The following is a 22,281-nucleotide window of genomic DNA, read 5'->3' as shown; positions in this document are numbered from 1 at the left end:
GGAAGAAGCGCCGGAACTGGCCTGAAGAATCCGAGTAGCGACAGCGGCTCTGTTTCTGTCCTGCGAGTTGGTCGCAAACTTAACTCTGACTTAGTCAAATCTCTCCTCTGCTATAGACTTTTGTTGGACATGCTCCCGTAGTGCACAACTTGGCACTTAGAGCTCACACAACACGTTCTTTCTTAAAAGCCCCCACCCCACCCCAGCCCAGCCCAGCCCAGCCCAGCCCAGCCCAGCCCCAGCTTCGCCCATTGCAGCGCAGGGCTGGAAGCCAGGTGACCCCGCACTGCCCACCGCTCAACCGCGGGCACGGTATCCACCACCACCGCCGCCGGCACAGCGGAGGCCGTGGGCGGCTTCTGTGCAGTGTCTCCTGGCCGGGGTGGCCGAGGGCAGGCCGCACGTCCAACAGGAGCCGGGACGGATCGCGCTCCACCGCCCCCCAGCAGCTCAAACACCCCGCGGGGCTCGCAGTCCCTGGAGCGAGAGTGACCCCGCCCCAAGGGGCGGGCAAGGCGCCGAGTGGGCGTGTCGGTGGGCGGGGAGTCCCGGGCCCCGCCCCTCTGGCCGGGCTATAACTCCCCGGAGCGCCCGGCGGCCGCCGGCGGGCGGAGACGCGCGCCTGGCGGTGGTGAGACGGGGCGTGCGGGAGGGTGCTGCTGCCGGGGACTCGGGCGAGCTGCGGGGCTCCGGATTGCAAGGGTCCACCCTCCTCTTACACCTCGGAAGAGGGAGCGTGGAGCTCAGGTGCCCGCCGGGTGTCCTCGGGGCCGGGAGGAGTCCCGGCTGGAGGAGCGCGCTTCCGCCTCGGCGGTCCTCAGCAGCTCTTTTCCTTCTCCTCCATCTCTAGGACATGGACCTCGCGCGCCTGTGGCTGGGGCTTCTGCTGCCCGTGGTGACCGCCCTGGACTTCCGATACCACCACCAGGAAGGGATGGAGGCGTTCCTAAAGAGCGTCGCCCAGGAATACAGTTCGATCACGCACTTGCACAGCATCGGGAAGTCTGTGAGAGGTAGGTAGGTCGCCTCCCGCGCACGTCCCCAACCCCTCAGCTCCCGTTCAAAAAAGTTCATTGAATGGCAGCGTCTGGTCCCCGGTCGGTGAAGCTGCGGGGACGCGCTCCACAGGTAAAGCATACCTGGCCCGATCGGTGGTTTTGTGCTCTGTTTGACGTTTTGTTCAATTTTGTTAGATCAGGGGAGTAGTTAAGAGGAGGACATTGTTTATCTGAGAGGTGTGTTTTCGTTCCCTTTCAGGGTAAACATTTTCCTAAGAAGTCTGTTTAATCTAACTCAGTTTCCCTTTTGGTTGGCTTCCTCGCATACTTATTTGGGACTGTTCCCTACTGTTTCCTCGAATTGCTTTTAAACCAGACAGTGCCATAGTTTTGCTGAGTTCTATGCGTGTGTATTTAACCCTATGGCTTAAAGTTATGAGAAAAAGTGGTTCTATGGCTAAAGGCTGCTTTTTAAATATATCCACTTAAAGGACATGCCTGCTAGGTAATAAGTAGCGACGAATGATAGTTTTAGCAGCCTCGTGTTCATCACTTATTTTGCTTTAATTTAGAAACTATATATTCTCGGTGGAGGAAGCAGATGTGAATCGTAGAAATTAAGTATTTTGGTCAAGTCACCTAGATGGCGATTTTATTCATTATTTGTATTTGTTTATTTATTTATTTCACTCCTGGAGATCAAACCCACGGCCTCATGCGTGTTAGGCAGGCACTCCATCACTGACCTAACACCCTCCTCCGCGCCCCCCCCCCCCTCAGCCACAGATGGTGAATTTTTAGCCAGGATTGGCACCCGATCATTTCGGGTGGGACAAATTTAGTAGGTATCATTATTCCTTCATTTTTTGTTACTACATTGATTCCTCCCAAAACGTGGTTACCGGAAAACTTAATGCTTGACGTCAAAGATTCATAAAATTCGTGCGGTTTGGATCTCAGCTTTGAAATTTGTGTTCAGATTTTGCCTGAAGTTTTAGCTCCAGTCTTTTGACTCACTTGAGAGTCTCATAACCATATTACTAAGCAGTCACTTTTCCTAATAGTTAATATCATGATTCTTATATTATAGCAAAACATTGAAGCACAATAAAAAAAAATCTTGGGCTGTGTGACAGAAGCTTTACTTTCAAACCACATTGCCAAAGAGTTGGTGCCAGAAATAGTCTGAAGTAATTTGGGCTCCACAAGCCCACACTACAGAGGTTAGTTATGTGAAAAACGATATCTTGAATCAGCGTCTATATCGAACCCCTTGAAATAATTTATCCCAAGGGCTGGAATAGATCAATTTTAATAAAGGATTTAAGAATGCTAAATATATTAATAAAAGAAATGAACAACCCAACTAACTTGATGCCATTGTTCAATCATTTTGAAACTACAAGATTATGGGATGCTGTAAATACAAGGACTAAATGACTCGTGTGTTTTTACGTTCCCAAACACAAGGTGCTTGTGAAAGATGGCTGGGACTCTCTGAATGTGACATGAATCAGCCACTCTGATCTGTCCCACCTGAAATTGAACCACAGTGACAGCCAGTAGGACTCGACTCTGACTTTAGCCTTGAGTGCACTTTTGTGGGTAAATAAACTCTGGCACCAGCATCAAATGTTTGTGCTGAGTGTGCATCTCTAAGCAGTTACTTAGATTAGAAAAAAAAAATCTCGAATCTGCCATTGGGTTCCAGGTAGTAGGTTAAACTGTAGACCTGTGATCAGGAGCCGGTTGCCAAGGTAGTCCTGCATTTTAGTGTGATAGGCATGGTGCTCTTCTCCACCAGCTAAGAAATTTTCCCTGGACTTTTTCCACTCTGCTGTGGGATATGTGTACTCAGCAAGCAGGATTTACTCTAGATTTTCTTTCTTCTGTGGTCAATATGGGCAACCTCACCCAGAAGAGAGCATAATGCAAAATTGGCCAAATGTGTCTTGGGTTTTGTAAATATCCATCCCATTTCCATTGCTGCAATTACGAATTCAACTTTTTTCCAATTTCACGCTGTTTTATTATTTATTTTTAGTAAATATGATTTGGAGTACTGATTTGAATTCTCTTGATTTTATACTGTGGTTATGTGTATTTTCTTAGTCATTTTTTTGCCTCCTTGGGACATTGGAATACTTCCTGGTTATTTCTGTTATAAATGGTGATATAAATCTATTGACACATGTCTTATATACTTCTAGTATAACTGGGTTTTTAAACATTATTTAATTTTATGCCATGTGTATGTGTTGTTTGCTTGCATGTTTCACTGACATGCGTGCAGTGTCCACATCATCCACAGAGAGCATCATGTCCCCTGGAACTGGAATTCTTGCTGTAGTGAGCCTCCATGTGGGTGCTGGGAATCGAACTCCAGTCCTCTGGAGAAGCAGCCAGTGCTCTTAACCAGTGAACCATCTTTCCAGCCACGAACTTTTATTTCTTAAAAAAATTAAAACCCGCACAATAACTGATCACAGATTTACTTTCTAACCTAGATTCAGACATGGTAGATGAACCACATTCGACTCGAGGCTTTGAAGGAATTCTTACGACCTATTGACAGAGTGTAGAAAAATCTTAGGTTCAAACAAGAGAAGCAGCTCAAACCTGATGGCCAAGTTGGGATATTTTTAGAGGGCACAATATCTACTATCTGTAGTGTGTGTGTGTGTGTGTGTGTGTGTGTGTGTGTGTGTGATGAATTGTATATTTGTTGAGCAAACAAAGATGTGTCCCATGTGCTGCTTGCCTTCAGGTATCCTCTTTCAGATATAGATATATTTATTATTAATTTCTCAGGCTTAGCTGTCTACACCTCACCAAATCAGTTTAGGACTATTGCTTGCTCTGTTTTTTGTCTTTTTTGTTTTGTTTTGTTTTGTTTGTTTTTTCTGAAAAAAGGTTTTGTGTTTTTGTTTGTTTGTTTGATTGTTTATTGAGACAGGGTCTTGATATATAGCTCTGGCTGTCCTGGAACAGAACTCATTCTGTAGATCAGGCTGCCTCCCGAGTGCTGGAATTAAAGGCCTGTACCACCATGCCACCATGCCACCTGTTTTTTGGTTTTTCGAGATGGTTTCTACAAGTAGTTTTCGTTCCTGTCCTGGATCTCACTCTGTAGACCAGGCTAGCCTTGAACTCACAGAGATCCACCTGCCTCTGCCTCCCGAGTGCTGGGATTAAAGGCATGCGCCACCGCCGCCGGGCTCCACCATGCCATCTTGAAGCAGTTTTAAATGTAGCTTGGTTGGCCTTAGCTCACTGTAGAGTACAGGCTTGCCTAATCACGTGGTCAGAGGGGCCCCTGCAGGTGTCATACAGGGAAGCAAATCGCTCAAAGAGATAAGAATGAAAAGCAGTGCAGACTGACTTGTCAACCTGGATCAGACTTCAGGGAAGTCTAATAATAGGGGGTTGATTCCCGATGTATTTAAGCCCAGCATATTTTGGGAGAGTGTTTCCTGGTGTTATACAATCCCCGTTGCCCAGAAAGCGTAATTACATTGAAAGTCAACTCAGGGTACATGTCATTTCTTCCAAGAAGATGGGTTCCGGAGATAGGCTACCTGGACTAGCTTAAGGGCCTAAGGGCCTGGCCCGATCGCTGTCGTGGTAGAGGTCATTCGGGCTGTTATCCACTTCCGGTCCTGGTTGTCCGGGTTATGGGAGCCTCTGGCTCTAAGAGTCATTTAGATAACTAGCCACCTGTGGTCCTGGTTGTGGGGGCTTGGGAGAGCCTCTGGCTCTAAGGGTCATTTAGATAACTAGCCACCTCTGTCGCGATTATAAGAGCTTGATATGGCCGAGCTCAACAGATAATGCAGATCACCGGGCTATTAACCACTTACAATTTGCAGCTTTCTGGATGGAAGAACAGGTTTTTCATCTTTCCCATTGGAGAGACAATCCTGTGTGCTTAACATTCCTGGTTTCTCTGGAGATCTGTGGACTCAAGGACCTCTGTGCCCCTAACAATGGCCCTCCTACTTCAGCGATTATAGTATTGGAATTGTAAGCACGTGCCACCATGCCCAGCAAAGGCTGACTTCCGATAGACTACAGCAAAAGAGCCGTTTCCTACATATAAAATCCCAAAGTAGCGTTTGAAATGAGTTATTCAGAGTCTGAGTTGAGAATCTTCCCTTGCCTATGACCAAATCTAAGCTGTATTTTATCTGAACAAGCAGTGTTGCAAGGCAAAGGGGTAGACAGGAATTTCTGTTACCAACTACCTACCATTTACTGAGTGTTTGAATGTGATATTTCACTATCATTGACTCGATTGGCATTATCCTGCAGAATATGTTGAGTGGGTCATGGAGAACTTACATGGCTAACATCATTAGAAGAGTCAAAGTCAGGGCTGGAGAGATGGTTTATTCTATCCTTGGAATACAAGGAAGTCCTTGCTATACAAGCACGAGGACCTGAGTTCAGATACCCAGCACCCATGTATATAAAAGGCTGTATGTGGTTCTTTGCATATGGAACCCCATCTGGGCACAGGAGGATTCCTGGAGCTCTTGGCCAGCTAGTCTTGCCAAATCAGGTGAGCTCCAACTTCAGTGAAACACTCCGTCTCAATCATAAGGTGGGAAAGCAATAAAGAAAGACGCTCACTGTCCCCTCTGGCCTCTCCATACAGGCATGGACATACTCGTAAGCAACGATTCAAACTCATCTGCTAATCTTCCAAGCACATCTCCTTTCTCTTTAGAGATAGCCTTGCCACAGATGGAAATAGTTACAAGGTCTTAAGTTGATTTCTAAACTTCTCCTGTTGTGTGAAGTGCTGTGGTGAACATCTTCAGAGCTAAGACAGCATGGTTTGAGCACACACAGGCTTTGGAACCCTAGTACCCAAGTTTAACTTTTAGATCCTTAATGTTGCAGCTGTGAATCCTGGGCCTGACCCAAAGTAAATGCTATGTATGTAAGAGCTGATACCGGTGAATAATAATGTCATTGTAGATATGTTTCTAAAAAGAAATTACTGAGTCTAAAGCAGTTTTAAGAACCTGATATATATTGGGCTGGTGAGATAACTGAGTGGTTAAGGGTGCTTGTCTCCAAGCCGGACCAGACTTTGATCCCTGGAACCCACAGGGTGGAAGGAGATAACTGACCCCAGCAAGGTGTCCTCCTGCCTCCACACCTCACTGGAGCATGCATGCACCCACATTCACATATCTCACACAAAAATACTAAGAACCTGATATATATTTCATATGCATGACCAAATAATTTTGTACAAATAACAAGCAAATGCCTTTTCAAAATAATTTATTGGGCCGGTGAGATGGCTCAGCTGGTAAAGGGACTTGCTGCCAAGCCTGACCCGGCTTGAGTTTGCTCCCTGGAAGAACCACCTTCCACAAGGTGTCTTTTGGCTTCCACACATGTGCTGAGGCATACATGCAACACACACACACACACACACACACACACACACACACACACACACACAAACTTTAAAAGTAATAAAAAAAATTTAACTATTATATTGATTTATAGTCTCTCAAGAAATGTATATTAGGGGGAAAATCTTCCAAAACTTACACTGTTTATAATATCTCCTATGATTAGTTGGAAAATCACTGCAGTGGCTTTTCGTCGTGGTTGAAGCATGAGGAGGGATTTCTTTTTCTCACTTCTTTCTCGGGGATCTCACTTCCACGGGTTGGTTAGCGCCTGTACGCCATCTCAGCTATTCAGAAGTCTCCCCAGAACTGGCCTAGATTCTTGCCCCACAGGGAGGAGACTGTGCTTACATGTGCCCTCTCTCATGCTCTCCTGCTCTGACTGGGCAGGTTACAGGTAGTGATTTATCCTGGAGGGAGAATGATTCCCGTATACAAAATGTGAACACAACAGTTGGTTTTTGTCACTTTCTGCTCACTTTCCAAACACACTCCCCAAGACCAATTTGCTTGAGCTCCTGTATAAAGCAATGAAAATAATTGACCTATCCAAACACTAAAATAATTGACCAAGACAAACACTAAAAACCTTGGAATTTCGGCTCTCACTGTCCATGTGTGTGATTTAGTCAGATGCACTCAGCAAGCATTTCCTTTATAACAAATCTAACAAATAAAGCCTTATTTTATAAGTCTTCAGGCATCTTTTTTTTTTTTTTTTTTTTTTTTGGTTTTTTCGAGACAGGGTTTCTCTGTGTAGCTTTGCGCCTTTTCCTGGAACTCACTTGGTAGCCCAGGCTGGCCTCGAACTCACAGAGATCCGCCTGGCTCTGCCTCCCGAGTGCTGGGATTAAAGGCGTGCGCCACCACCGCCCGGCCGTATTCAGGCTTCTTAAGTATATGCTACATTTTTCAAATGTAAGGAAGTATGTTATATATCCTCTGCATTTTTAGTATGATATTTTAAGTGGAAATTGAGACAGAGAATATCCAAAGAGTAAGCTAGCATTTTACTCTGCTTCATTTATGGCTGTGCGTTACAAATCTCAAATGCAACTAAACAGAAATACTTTAGGGCCTTTAAAAAGTAATGATGATAGCACTCATCAAGTAACTTATGTTTTCCTGGCAGTGTGTGTGTGTGTGTGTGTGTGAGAGAGAGAGAGAGAGAGAGAGAGAGAGAGAGAGAGAGAGAGAGAGAGAGAGCTAATCATTCTGACAGTGATACACAGCACTATTATCACCACCTTGATTTATGTGTGAAGAACTGGAGATGGAGAAATGGCTCCGTGTTTAGAGCACTTGCTGCTCTTCCAGAGGACTGGAGTCCAGCACTCACATCCTGTGGCTCACAACTGCCTGTAACTCCAGCTCTAAAGGATACGATGCTCTCTTCAGGCTTCTGAGAGTACCTACACACACACACACACACACACACACACACTAAAATAAATCTTTTACAAATAAGAATTGGGATTAAATAACTTATCCATTCTTGGCTTAACTAAAATGAAAACCTACCTTGGCCAAGCGCTGAATCTGCAGCCTTTGGCTATAAGGTTCCCCAGCTATCCTTTTCTCTGTTCTTGTCCCTGCCCTGCTCTTCCATCTGTCCTCACTGGCCCCTGGACCCTACCATTCTAGGGGTTGACAAGGTTATTAAACACTTTTCACGTGTGGAGTGATCCCCAGTGGAATTCTTTGAGCCCTTTTTGGTATTCATAGTTGCATCCAAGTACTTTGAATTCCATCTTTTGGTATAGTTAGCCCACTCTCTTAGCTCAAGTGCCCACCATCTTGGATTATGAAGCAAAAGGAGGATCTCTGAATTCAAGGCCAGCTGCGTCCACATAGCGAGTTCCAGGCCAGCCAGGCCTACACAGTGAGACTCTGGCTCGAAATGAAACATGCCTCTGATTTAAACCATTTCTTAATCTTCAAATCCTCAGTAGATCTCCAGGCAGGACTTCAGTGGGTGTTTAGGGAAATGGAACTCAGGAGAAGTTTGACCGTAAAAATGAACTTGGGAATCATCCTGCTCCTGATGATATTGACAGCAATGAATGTAACCAAATAACCCGGTAAGAGTTTGAGACAAATGGAAGGCTGGAGCAGAGCTGCAGGGCAGACCAACATTTACAGTCTGGGAGAGCCAGGAGCCAAGAAAGGAAGGAGAAATGAAATCAGTGTCGAGACAGACGAAAGCCAAGAGTAGAGCCCCAGGAAGGAGGAGGTACCCGGGGTCCCATGACTGTCCACTAGGGATTTGCTGGAAGGACTCTTTTTGTTTGTTTGTTTGGTTGGTTGGAGTTGTTTTTTGTTTTTTGTTTTCTTTGTTTTTGTTTTGGAATGACTCTTATAAGTCGAGGTAAACTCATACTCAAGGCTGAGATTGCAGCAAGAATACAGAAACAGTAGGCTGAGGCTATCATGGCAAGAGCTAGAGAGGGCCACAGAGGTTCTGTACTCCCCCCCACACTCCCTCCAGCCAGGAGCAGTTCACACGTTGCACGTGTCTTCCCAGCTGTAAACTGTAGGGACACATGCAAAATCCCCACATCCAGGGAAGCCCACTCAAGCCTCAGAGTTCAGAGTTCTTCATAGCTGTGTGACCAACCAGCAGGATTACAGACCTCTGGGTGCCAGCTGCACATCACACCATTTTGAACAATGCTTTTTATCCTCACCCACTGCTGTGGGATTGAAAAATAGCATAACTAGTGAGCATTTCAGGACTTCAGTGCTCGGTTTGGTTCAGAGTCACTGCCAGAACTGCAGGTGTTCCCAGAGATAAGAACTGAAAAAAAGAGATCAGTCTGTGTTAACCATTCCCTCTCAAGGTCACGGTTAATATTAAATGTGGCTGGAAGTCAAACCTGAGAGCCATAAACTTGAGTAATATGACCCAAACTATAGTTAATGAAATTCCATTTTTCTATAGACAGGTTTATTTGCTTTAGCAGTTGTTCAGTGCCTAAAATAGTTGGTGGCCTGTGCTGGCCTAGGAATATGGAGGTAAAGAAGTTAGACATGACCCCCAGCCTGAAAGAGTCGGCAGGAGCAGGGAGAAAGCAAGACAGCCGGTAAATATAGACATGATGAGTTCTGGGGTGGCGGGCAGAGAGGGCAGCATGGCCAGGCTGAAGGATAGTCAGCCAGGTAAGGTAGGACGGAAAAGGCAGGACAGACAGTGGGGGCCTGGGCCAAAGGAGCCCGTCAACTTAGAGATACAGAAGAAGCTGTTGTAGCTGAGGGGAGAAAGGAGGCAGGAAGGCAGACTGAGGATCTTAAATGCCCAGTCAAAGCCTTTTTGCTTCATCTAAGGAGGAGCATAACCATCCTGGGGATTGATGCCTGGTAGGAAGGCGACAGGTTCATTTTCTTGATGGGAAAATTTCTAGTGATTTTATAATTGGATAGATTATTTTTTTCTTTCATTTGTATTTATCTCCCCCCCTCTCTGTGTGTATCACAGTGTTAGTGTGGAGATCAGAGGTCAACTTTTGAGGGTTCATTCTTCCTTTCCACCATATGGGTCCTAGGGACCAAACTCAGTTTGTTGGCCCTTTACAAGAATGAATATATATATTATATATAAATATATACTATGAATATATATACATATATATGTGTATATATGTATGTGTGTATATATGTGTATAACTTACGAGTGTGAGCAAAGAAACACAGGAAGAAACAAATTAACGACTCCAGATTAGATCTTAGTTACTGACAGATTTGGTTCATTAACCCGAATCTGTCACCTTTTAGTACTTCATTTATGAATGCATTTAACACATATTTGTTCCTTGAACCCTTCCAGGAGGATATAAAGACCAGAACCCGGGCTTTCTTCCTTTCAGCACTAGAGCTGAGGGAGCTGAAACCCTGTGGCTGTGATGGGGAAAAGCATTGTTGAAGGACCATGATTCCCAGGTCTGGCCCCTGGGATGCTTGGTAAAGCTGAAAAAAGCTCATAAGGGAAGCTGATGCTTGGCCAGTGATTCCGATGCTCCTAGGTGACTTGCAGGGAAGAGGAATTCCAGGTGATATGGATAGGCAACCTCACTTGCTTACACAGATGGTCAGTGCTACATACTGGCCTGACGGACAGTACAAGGGGCAGCCCCCACCTTGTGTGTGCGCAAGAATTGGGACTTACCTTCTATGAATGGTCCAGGATGAGGGTTTGTTCCCGTGTGTCTTAGCATCCACACCGTCTTAACCCACACTCACTGAAAAAGACAGCCTGGGATGTTTTTGTCATTGTGTGCTTTATTTTTGAAAACAGAATGTCCAAAGAACAGTGGTTGAGCCCGGAAAAGATCTTTGACTCCCAAAACTTCTCACTAAAACTGTCAGGCAGTATTTGTGGTCCCGGGGGAACTGTTTCCACTGGACATTCTGTTCTTTGCCCTTGGGAAACTATGTCCCTAGAAATAAACGGGGTATGTGATGGTGAGCAACGCAGCCGGTCTGCTTCACTGAACGCTCAGCACTAGCCCTTAAATCCTCACCCGAGGGAATGAGACACTGCCATGCTCATTTTGCAGATGAGCAACCGAGGCCCAGGGAAGGGAACTTAGCCGGTAAGGAATGGAGTTTCGTCAGGATTCAGAGCTCCAGTTCCAGTTTTCAAATAGGTCTCTAGGACCTGGGGGCTTCCACAGAGTTTTAGCTCGACTCCTTCCTAAGTGAGGAGACAGAAACACTTAGGGCTCCTCACCCCAAGCCAGATCAGCACAGCCTGGACTTCTTTCTACACTGGGTTCCCATGTGAGATCTTACTGGAATATAGGCTCTATTCCTAGTAGTGAGTATTGTGAAAAACCCTGTATTGACTTGGGAATCGGTCCAGAAGCAAACTGAGCATGCGCTATCAGGAGCAAACTGAGCATGCGCCATCCGCAAGTTAATGGGTAGAGACGCTCTGGAGGATGCCCAAGTGGTATGAGCCCTTATGTTTTGGGATGCAGCATTCTAGTTGAGACATGCACATGGGACACTTTACAAAGGTCTGGAGCCCTCCGAACTTGATCGAAACAAGATGGTTAAGAAATATTGAATGGATCCCTATATTAAGCCAAATAAGGTACGTTTTACCTCTTCTCTGGAGTTGCCCGCGCTCAGGAGCCTCTCTGCTCACAACCGAGCTTCCTATTTAGACAAATTATGTAGAGGGACAAGATGGAATAAGAAAGAGAAAGATCCGGGGCTGGAGAGATAGCTCAGAGGTTAAGAGCACTGGCTCCTCTTCCAGAGGTCCTGAGTTCAATTCCCAGCAACCACATGGCGGCTCACAACCATCCGTAATGAGATCTGGTGCCCTCTTCAGGTCAAAAGAACACTGTATACATAATAAATCTTTAAAAAAGAGAGAAAGATCCATCCGGGACAAGTGGTATCCCAGATACCATAGGTACTAAGGGGCAAGGTACATAGGTCTACTGGGGCAAGAGAGTGCTGAAGTCAGCAAGCAGACAGTCTACTCAACACTTTCCCAGTCTGGGAGAAGATGTCAGTGCAGTCCTGGGTGCGAGGAGACACTCCTCAGCTGCTGAGGTCCTCTGCATCCTGGGAAGGGGGTTTCCATTTACACAGGTCGTTATGTCCTCGCCACTGTGGGGGTGGCATTAGCCGGAGGGAGAAAGCTTTTCCCCATGCACTACAAGTGGAGACAGGAGTGAGTTGAGAGAAGAACACAAAATAACCCGTGGCTGACAAAACACTGAGGCGTGCTCAGTCAGCATTTCCTCTAAGGAATTACATTACAAGCTGCTGTAAAGGTGCGTGTGATCTTGTGAGAAACTGTTCGATGTGGAGGTGGAAGCTAGGGAAACAGAGGGAGCTGGTGGAGCGGAAGAGGTCACAGAACCAAAGGCAACTTGCCCAGCAATTTGAGTCCAAAACCACATTAGGCCCATAGGTCACGGTGTGATCTCGGTGGTCACAAATGACCAATGAGAACTTTTATAACGGCTTTTCTTATACTTCTTATTTTGACATCACCCTAATAACAAGTAATCAACTGGTAGTTATTGAAAAAAAATGAGGCCAGGTGGTGGGGGTGCACCCCTTTAACCCAAGCCCTTGGGAGGCAGAGGCAGGCAGATCTGTGAATTCGAGGCCAGCCTGGGCTACAGATCAAGTTTCAGGATAGCCAGGGCTACACAGAGAAACCCTGCCTCAAAAAAACCAAAGAAATGGAGGGAGGGAGGGAGGGAGGGAGGGAGGGAGGGAAGAAGGAGAGAAGGAAGGAAGGAAGGAAGGAAGGAAGGAAGGAAGGAAGGAAGGAAGGAAGGGAGAAGATGGGGTTTTAGGAACTGGGCATGGTGGTGCTTGGAGTTCCAGATTCTTAGGAAACTAAAACAGAGGTCCCCTGAGGTCAAAATTTGGGCCAGCCTGGGGTAGACAGACAGGAAAACAAGTCCCTGGGTTCTCAGAAAGAAGGAAAGGTTCCTGAACTAGGTAGGAGTATGGAAATAAACTGGCAAATTCGTCTATTTGCCTGCGTAGCTAACTGGGCATCAGGCTTTGTGTATGCGAGGCCGGCCCAGTACCACTGAACTTTGTCCCCAGACTGCCATCTCTTGGTTTTTGAAAACTTAGACAGAGGTCTTCATATCAGTTATAGGAACTGGGGTACTATCAAAATAAGAAGAAAACACCTATTCATGTGTTTACCCCAAACACACAGGTACGTGTAGACAATAAGGCAGTTAAGTTAGTAGTAGCTTAGAATACAGACCTTACAAATGGGCTGGGTTCAAATCCTGGCTCTGCGGCTGAGTGACTATGATCTTGCCCCGGTGTCTTGCCCCCTCTCTGTGTCTGTGGCCTCCTTCACAATGTATAATGGTCCCTGCCTCATAAACGGTTGAGAGGGCTAAACAAGTTGATGTCAGGTGCACAGAGGACAATCCGCACATGAACACGGTGGACGTGTGCACTGGTGTTGCTGTTCCGTGAACTGTTTGGCAGCTGTGGAGTGTGACACTGACGTGAACCTCAGGGTTCACCAAGGACATGTTTTTGGGTGTCAGGCACGAGGCCAGGCAGTGGCCCCGCTTCATCTCCTTGAACCTTCTTCTCAGCACCCTTAGAGGCAAATACAGCTTTACAGACTGAGCTGTAGTGCTAGGGTGCCCTGAGCCACTAGGGAGCTCCTGACAGTTTGGGCCTGCAGAACTTGGCTCTCTGTCGCTGGTTTTAGGCTGACCTTGTTCCTACTGTCAAATGCCAGCACACACCGGGACCTGGGCCACACGTGTTACAACATCCTGAACAGGCACCTCTCCTGTTCCATAGGATCCTGAGGGCACAGGGTGAAGGCGGGTACCAGCGAAGTTATGATGTGTGGATTAGGAAACTGGACCTCATACCAAAGCTGTGTCTTTAGGTAGGTTTAGGTCGGGCCCAGCTGCTTGCGGATGTGTGGGGAAGAAAAGGAAAAACAAAACAAAAGCCTCAGGGAGGTAGGAGAGGTGACTCAGTAGTTAAGAGCCCTGTTGCTCTTGCAAAGACCCAAAACCTACATGGCAGCTCATAACTACCTCTAAATCCAGTTCGAGGGGATCCGGATCCCTCTTCTGGCCTCCGTGAACACCAGGCATGCATGTAATGCACATGCAGACAGGCAGACAAGCACTCATACCCATAAAATAAAAATAGGTCCAGATGCCGGCTTCCTTATGTACGTTTCCAAGTAGCAAACCATCCTTCTCTGTCACTAGCTGTATGACTATGCACTTGACAGTGATCAAACACAGGAAAATCAGCTTTGGGGCGGGGGTGGGGGGGGGGCGTTTTAATTTTCTCCAGACTTTTACATTTGCTTTGGAAAATCCCTATCTCGTTCAAATGCTTAAAATCACATTCTGGAATAACGCAGCAGTCTTAGGGAAGGACAAACCCGTTTTTCTCTGCCATCCTTTGTCTTTCCCACTGTCCCTCATCAGAGGCTTTCTATCCTCAGGAAACCTTTGCACAGACTACAAAAAGGGACGGAGATTTGCTGCCTGGAGTACAACAGTAAAAAGCAAAAATGCAGCCCTCTGGTTAAAACAGCCCAAAACGGCTCACGTGACAAATTTTGTTACATGATTGGGCACAATTATCATTGTCTTGTTTTTTGAGTGGTTTTTTTTTTCTTTTTTCTCTCAGTAATTGTTTTAAGAACCTGCTTTATAAGGTTATAAAAAAGCAATCTGAGAAGTCGGGTATCATGTTTGTTTTCAAATGTTCTTATGGGAACGTCTGTTTCAGTTTATTATAAATCCTTCTAATTTAGTTACTTGTGCAAATTTCAGATTCAATCTTCTGTTACACGGGGCAGATGAGGTAGATTGTGGACAGGATCTGATCCTCACCACGGTCAGGCTGGGGTATGCTACAGCTGTCCTTTTGAGACAGGGTTTTTCTCTGTGTAACAGTCCTGTCTGTCCTGGAACTCACTTTGTAGTCCAGGCTGGCCTCACATGCAGAGACCTTCCTGTCTCTGCCTCCTGACTGCTGGTGCCACAACCACCCAACATATATTTTTATCTTTGAGACAAGGTCTCAGTTCATAGCTCTGACTGGCTTGGAACTTGCTATGTAGACCAGGCTGGCCTGGAACTCACAGAGCTCCACTTGTCTCTGCCTCCCAACTGAAAAACGATTCCTTAAATCACTTTTTCTAAGTGGGTTAGTGCGACACATGTATTTAGTGACTAGTCATATTTAATTTCTCACACTGATTCTTAAAAATTAAGAATGTCATACACCACACACCACTGAATTGTTACATTTTAAGTTAGTAAATTGTGTGATGTGTGAATTATGTCTTAATAAAGATTTTTATTTTAAGAAAACAGAAAATTGGTAAGCATATAGCAAACCCCATCAATGGAATAGTATTCAACTTTTATAAAAAGGATAGAGTAGACTTACTGTTTAGATCTGGCGTGATGCCCAGAACATATTGTGACGTAAAAGGGTTCAGGCACAAATGTGTTTCTGTTCATCTACAGTTCTTGTCTATGAGTATCACCCTTACAATACCTGCCCTTCTCACCTGGTGTTGGTCAGCAGGTACCGATCTCATCTTTTTTTTGTTTGTTTGTTTTGTTTTGTTTTGTTTTGTTTGTCGAGCCAGGGTTTCTCTGTGTAGTTTTGGTGCCTGTCCTGGATCTCACCCTATAGACCAGGCTGGCCTCGAACTCACAGAGATCTGCCTGACTGGGATCAAAGGTGTGTGCCACCACCACCCAGCTCTGACCTCATCCTTTTAAACTGCTTCATAATTACTCTGTGCTATGCTTTTTTTTTTTTTAATCATGATCTATCTCAATACCCCACATCAGTGAGCATTCACATTGTTTACACCTTTTGGATACTTCAGACAGATGCTGTGATAAGGGCCTTTGAACAAGCACACATGCTCAATCATTCCCCAGGGTGGGCATTGCTAAAACTCCACACATGCATTTGTGCCCTTCTTGGTAGATCCTGACCCTTCCCCTTCACACGAAGACACACCGTCTGTGCTCTGATCTCCACATGAAGCATGTACATTTAACCCACACTCCTAACCAATGCCTGAACCTTACTTTTCCTATCTTAGGAATTAAAATCCCTTCACTCCACATGCCATTTATATGACTGAAATTGAGATTAAGTTTTCTTATTATCTAGCAATAAGGAAGTGCTGGGGGACACCAGAGAATGTGCCCAGTTGCTGCCCTTGGGGGCCTGACCTCAGTCTGTTGCTGGGGGACACCAGAGAATGTGCCCAGTTGCTGCCCTTGGGGGCCTGACCTTCAGTCTGTTGCCCGTGGACATTTTCTCATGCTTCTTTCCAATTTGTCTACTAACTTGTAGACTTTCTTTGGCATTCTGTTATAAATATAGCAGACATTTTCATCTATTCTATGGCTCGTCTAATGGATTTTGTTTTCAATATTTTTTTGCCCTGTGTAAGTTTTTTAATTCTTACAAGCTCCTATTCATCAGGCTTTCTCTTTAAGCCATTACATTCCATGCATCATTTTAAAAAGTCACCTTTACCCAAAGGTCATAAACATAGTCTAGCATTTTTATAGTTTCATTTTAGGACCTAAGTTCATCAGGAATCTCAGAGTAGAGGGCTTTGTCACCAGATTTCACATCCCATAATGTATACTTATGAATGTTCACATTCTCAAGGATCAGTAACTTTCTATAAACAGAAATAACCATGAGAAGTTTGAAAAGAAATTCAAGGAATGGTGTCTAGGAGAGGAAAGGAGAAGGGATGAGGGATAGGGCCATAGCCTAAGGAGAAGACTGAGGTTGTCATGGGTCCATGTGGGAACAAGAGACCAGAAGAGCAACCCGGGCTTACTTTGTGTCCCGGGAGCTAAGGTACCTCAAGAAACACAGGAAGCATAAAGAAATGTCACAGCTTTACAGGAGCCAGATGACAAGTCAGAAGGAATCAGGGTTGTAATAGAACTTTCAGTCCATCGTCTGAGACAAAACCAAGCTTGAGATAACACCCTGTTCCAAAGGAGATCCCAGCCCTGGATTAACTGTTGGTTATTTCCATTCCTTCTGCCTCGGAAAGGTGGTGGGCTGTGAAAGTGTTTAAAGGTATTAATTAACACTTTCTTTAGATTCTAGAATGATAATGCTCTGTAGCAGAAGTATAGATAACTAATGGACAGGATTGGGTGGATAACTATTTAAAGATGGCGGAGTCAAACTCTAGGCTCACCTGCCCAAACTGCCACAGTCCTTTCCTCCTTTGGCATTGGACATTGACCCTTAGTGTCTGTGACACTGGGCTTAGAGGCACCAGTCGACTGACCCCACACATGTGCTCTAAGAGCCTTTGGACCCTTGGCTCCTTCTCTTCTTTTTCTTAACCTGCAAGTTATATTTATTTTCTTAAACCGATGCTTGTGTGCATTAAATAGGCGAAATGTCATTTTTCAGATCTTGACGTGTTACACTAATTCTTCCTCTCAAAGGTAAATTACAACCTTCATTTCTCCATAGTAATAGTTTTTGAACTTTCAGTTTTTAACTTTTGGTCTTAGAGAATTTCAAACATGAAATATGATCATTTCCCATCCCCCCCCATAACTCCCCCCTCCCTCAGAGTATACCCTCCCCTCCCACCACCAAGTTAATAAAATAAAATAATCCACACAGGCCTGCTGCTGATTAACACTATCACTGATCTGCTCGCCCCTGGCCATACACAGGACTCTGTAAGCAAAGAATTATCCAAGAAAGACTAAACTCACGTTACAGGATGTCTGTTCATGTATTCTTTCACTCACGATTTGAAAGAAAATTGCACAATAATGCAGAAGTCCGACATGAATGCCTGCAAGCAGGTTTCTTGGTCTCCTCCTCATGCCTACCACGAGGGATGTTTTAAGATCCTTTCCATCTTTTAAGGGCAAGAAGAATAAATGCCAGCCCTGTCTGTATTCTATCAGATTGTATCTCCATCAGGGGGAGTCAACCGTGTATACCTATCATATGATTCTTCCTCCATTTCATCTTCCTCACATTCCACATAAATGCCAAAGCTGTGGTTAAAACTGTTTCCCTGCCTTCCCTCTGGGCCTCTTTATGCCGCTCATGCCCACTTATAAGCATGTTTGATGAGATGGTGACTTGAACATCTTACCCCTGGTTTTTAAGAGCTGGTCTCTTTCTGCGTGGTGGTTGGGCATTGCCCTATTAGTGATTCTCTTGCTAGCCCTTGCTAACTTGGAGAGCAAGGAGAAAACCCTTAACAAATCCTCTCGTCTGCTCCTCCCTAAGAATCTGCCTCATTGGGGATTTAGCTCAGTGGTAGAGCACTTGCCTAGCAAGCGCAAGGTCCTGGGTTTGGTCCTCAGCTCTCGAAGAAAAAAAGACGAATCTGCCTCATCCGTTCAGGCCACCATTTGGCTGGGTGGTGGGGTAAGTAAGTCAAAGATGATGACAGCCTCATTGTGACTCCGGTCCCGCAGATTTCATCCACTTCACTGAGGCAGGATACGCTGTCAGAGGATCAAGGCCGGCCACCAAGTGCTGCAAGGGACAGGGCAAAGTTGTGACTGCGAGCCAGGCCTGGTGGCACACACCTGTGACCTCAGGAGGCAGAGTCAGGAGAATCATGAATTCAAGACCAGCCTGGTCTGCACCATAAATTTGTGGCCTGACTAAGCTACATAATGAGACCTTGTCTCAAAAAATCACAAAAGTTCTGATTATGCCAGTGAATTTGACATAAACCAGGACTCCCTTAGCCCACTATGAAAAAAAAATCTAACATGGTTAAGAGTGTCTTTGGAATGGTTCCTTATGATTTGGGGGACTTTCTACCAAGGTTTTCTGTATCATTTCAGAGACCTGGCTTGTACCAACCATGTACACATACATGTTCTTTAAGTCAATAGCAGGCCTCTGGATATGGCTCGTGGCCCACTCTTTCTTGAGAACAGCTTGCCAGTGAGCCATGTGCCATATGACCAACCTGCCTCCTGCCCTTTGTGAAATTGTTGGGTGTGAATTGTTAATTAAATGAGTACAAGCTAAGATGGAGATAAGACACACTTGAGTGGGCGGGAAGGCTCAGCGCTGACTGGCGACCGCCTGCATCACGTTCCTTCTGAGGTGGTGTTTCTCAACGCTTTGGAAGGCAGAAGCCGATCTGAGATACAAGCTAATTATAGTCTGATGAAGCTACCAAATTGGGCCTTAAAACGGCAGTAGAGGTGGTCCACATTATCTTGGATCTTCTGGCCAATGAATGGTTCGGGGCCTTAGCGTGCAACATACCTGAGCAAAAATTGTAAAGGCAGGTAGATGCTGACGTCACTGACGTTCCAGTCTCCAGCTTGGGGAAGACTTGAGATCAGGTGATTTCCAGAGTAAGTTGTGGGTCTTGCCTAGTATGTCTGGGCCGACCTTACGGCTGGTGTTGACTTTCAACTGTAAGCCAGTGTCCAAGCTCTCACAGACACTAGAGAAAATAAACTAATGGCTCTCCAGGAAGCAGTGGCTTAGTGATGAGTCTGACGTTATCACCAGGACATCGGCCTTTGCTTTTGTGGGAGGGGGAGAGGGAGGGGAGAGGTAATGCTCTTACTCTCCCATCAACTTTCCAGAGTTGGATGCCTCAAGTTCTCTGTCCTAAGAAAAGAGAGTATCTCTTCCATCTAGTGTGGAAACAGGAGGCCCTGTCTTGCATGAGAGTGAAAGCGTCAACTTCAGAGAATTTTTCCCCTCACTGGAAGCCAAATTTGGAGGAAGAAGTGGGAAGTTGTGATAAAGTTGCCCAGCTCCTATAATTTACTGATTTTTTTTTTTGTTCTTTGGTGTTTTGTTTCTTGAAATCCAGATCTTGCCATGTTGCCCAGATGGATCTTAAACTCCTGGGGTCAGATGATCCTCCCACTTTGGTCTCCCAAGTGTGTGGAATTTGCAGACATATACCACTACACAGGGCCTCTGAATTCTTACATTAATAATTTGGCCTTTGAAAAATTAATGGCTGAATAGTCACCATACTAAATGATCGTATAAGTCACATAATTTAAAAATATATTTGTTCTCTTTCCTGGTTATAATAAAAATTGTAAATTCCCGTCCCTTAGTTAACATTGTTATTGGTGTCTATGATCCATATTTCTGGTCAATGACATAGTGATATTTCTTTATCTGTTCTCCAGTATCATTAGTATAATTTTGTTTTTTTAGCAAGAGAAGCAGCCAGTGAATTCCTCACCTCAGGATAGACATTCTGTCTCCCCATAGCTTGAACATCTCAAGAAGCCAGTGGACTAGGGCATGGTTTCTTCTATTGCTCTTAAAACTTTTGTCCCCAACAGCTCTTTGGTCAAGACATGATCTTATTAGAGCAGTGTTAAGTTCACAGTAAATCTGAGAGGAAGGTACAAGAATTCTCATAAAACCTCTGTCTCCTTCTGCCCATCCTCCCCCCTCTCAGCGTCTCTTCCCAGAATGCATGTTCTTTACAGCTGGTGAGCATCCCTAGACACACTGTAAGCAGCCAAGTCCAGGGCTCCCTCTACACATCATTCTGAATGCCATGAGTTCTATGTATTTACTGAGTTTTGAATAAGTGCATGATGGCATGAATCCACACACACCACCACACAGAGAGCTTTCGCTTCCCTAAGATCCTGTGTTTTTGATAAAAGTCTTGGGTCAGATGTGGCTTCTGCCTGTGTCTTCTCCCAGGCTGAGGCTTATCTTCCCACCATCTTTATTCCTTCAGCTTTTTGCTTTGAAATGTTTCAACCCTATAGAAAAAAGGCAAAAATACCCAACTTCACCCAGATCTGCCTGTTGTTAATATTCTGTCACATTTACCTTGTCTCGTATGAGTTCTATTGATTTTTTTTTTTTGAGACTGGATTTCTCTGTGTATCTCTAGCTGTCCTGGAACTTACTCTGTACATCAAGCTGGCCTCAAATTCAAAGATCCACCTATCTCCGCCTCCCAAGTGTTGGGATTAAAGGCATGTGCCACCACTGCTTGGCCAAGTTCTATTGATTTTACTGAACCATTAGTAATAGTAAATAGTGTGCTATACCCCCCTCAATACTTCAGCATGGGTCTCCTAAATATAACTTCCACCTAGTCACAACATACTATCTTTAAACTAAGAAACACAATAGTTCAATAATATCAAGCCACATACTTCATTATTAAAGTTCTCTATGGCTCCAGCAATGCGTTCTGTAACTTTTTTCTCTCAGAATTTTTTTTAATTTTATGTATATGGGTATTCTGTATATATGCATGTCTGTGTGCTATGTGTATGCCTGGTGCCTATGGAGGTCGGAAAAGGGTGTTGGATGCCCTGGAATTGGAATTGGAGTTACAGACAGTCATGAGTTGCCATGTGGGTCTTGAGAATGGAAGTCCTTTAAAAGAGCAGCCAGTGAGTGCTCTTACCCCCACACCATCTGTCCAGGCTTATAATGTGGGACAATCTCTTTGCCCTGTGTTCACATTGACCGGTCATACAGAGCAAATTTTCTGTAGTAGATTGATTCCTAATGAGCCAACTCCCATCTACAAGCCCTCGGCTTACCCCCCCCTTTGATGGTGCCTTGTAGTCTCTCCAGAGGAGCCAAACTAGAGATTCAGCCTCATTAGCATGGAGATAGTTAAAATCTGCATGGTGACCTCAATGCCTTCAGAAACAGGGCATGTGAGAAAACGTTGTGTAAGATGTTTGTGCTTAATGATCCAACACAGCCAGCAAAGGTGACTTATCTTCCGGCCCTACCCTCATGGTGGTGTGTGCATGCCACTTCCAGGCTGGGCACTGTCCTCTGGCATCATGCCCTGGGAATTATGAATGAGTTTAAAATGTAAATTCAGTCGATGCCTGATGGCGTGAGCTTCCGTGGCACGTGTTTTGCTAAGGCCTTTGGAAGAGCGTGTTTTCTGAAGCTGTACTCCATTTTCCCTTCTGTGCACATCAGTGAGTGTTGGTCTGTTCAAACTGAATGGCAGATTTCCTGGAGCACACGCCTCTGCTGACTGCTGGCCAAGCTCTCCATCACGTGTTTTGGACACTCTTTATGTTTTGAAATGTTGCTTTAATTGCTCTAATGAAGCGCTATCCCGAAGGGCCTGAGGTTTGTCCTTTAACAAACACGTCCTTTGTAGTTGTTTGTGTTTTGTGGTGCATGGGCTCGAACCCACAGCCTCGAGCATGCTAGGGAAGCGTTATACCACTGAGCCACCTCCTCAGCTCACTGGCAATGTTTTAAGGATTGGGAGGATTAAGTGATAGGGCACAATCCCATGAAGTATCAGTACTCTTAATCCCATGACATAGATGAGAAAA

At 45.2% G+C, this 22,281-nt stretch overlaps 1 protein-coding gene across 1 annotated transcript in view; it reads left to right on the top strand.

Moving 5' to 3' along the window:
* Positions 1-22,281, top strand: part of Cpm (carboxypeptidase M) — a 74,621-nt gene that overhangs the window by 12,611 nt on the left and 39,729 nt on the right. Inside the window, exon 2 of the mRNA XM_059245519.1 lies at positions 851-1,017. Coding sequence (XP_059101502.1) covers positions 851-1,017 — 167 coding nt within the window. The remainder of the gene's footprint in view (positions 1-850; positions 1,018-22,281) is intronic.

The sequence above is a fragment of the Peromyscus eremicus genome, chromosome 18 (genome assembly GCF_949786415.1).
Source record: "Peromyscus eremicus chromosome 18, PerEre_H2_v1, whole genome shotgun sequence".
Taxonomy (NCBI): Eukaryota; Metazoa; Chordata; class Mammalia; order Rodentia; family Cricetidae; genus Peromyscus; species Peromyscus eremicus.
The sequence above is the reverse complement of the archived record's forward strand: the minus strand, read 5'-3'. Positions and strand labels throughout refer to the sequence as shown.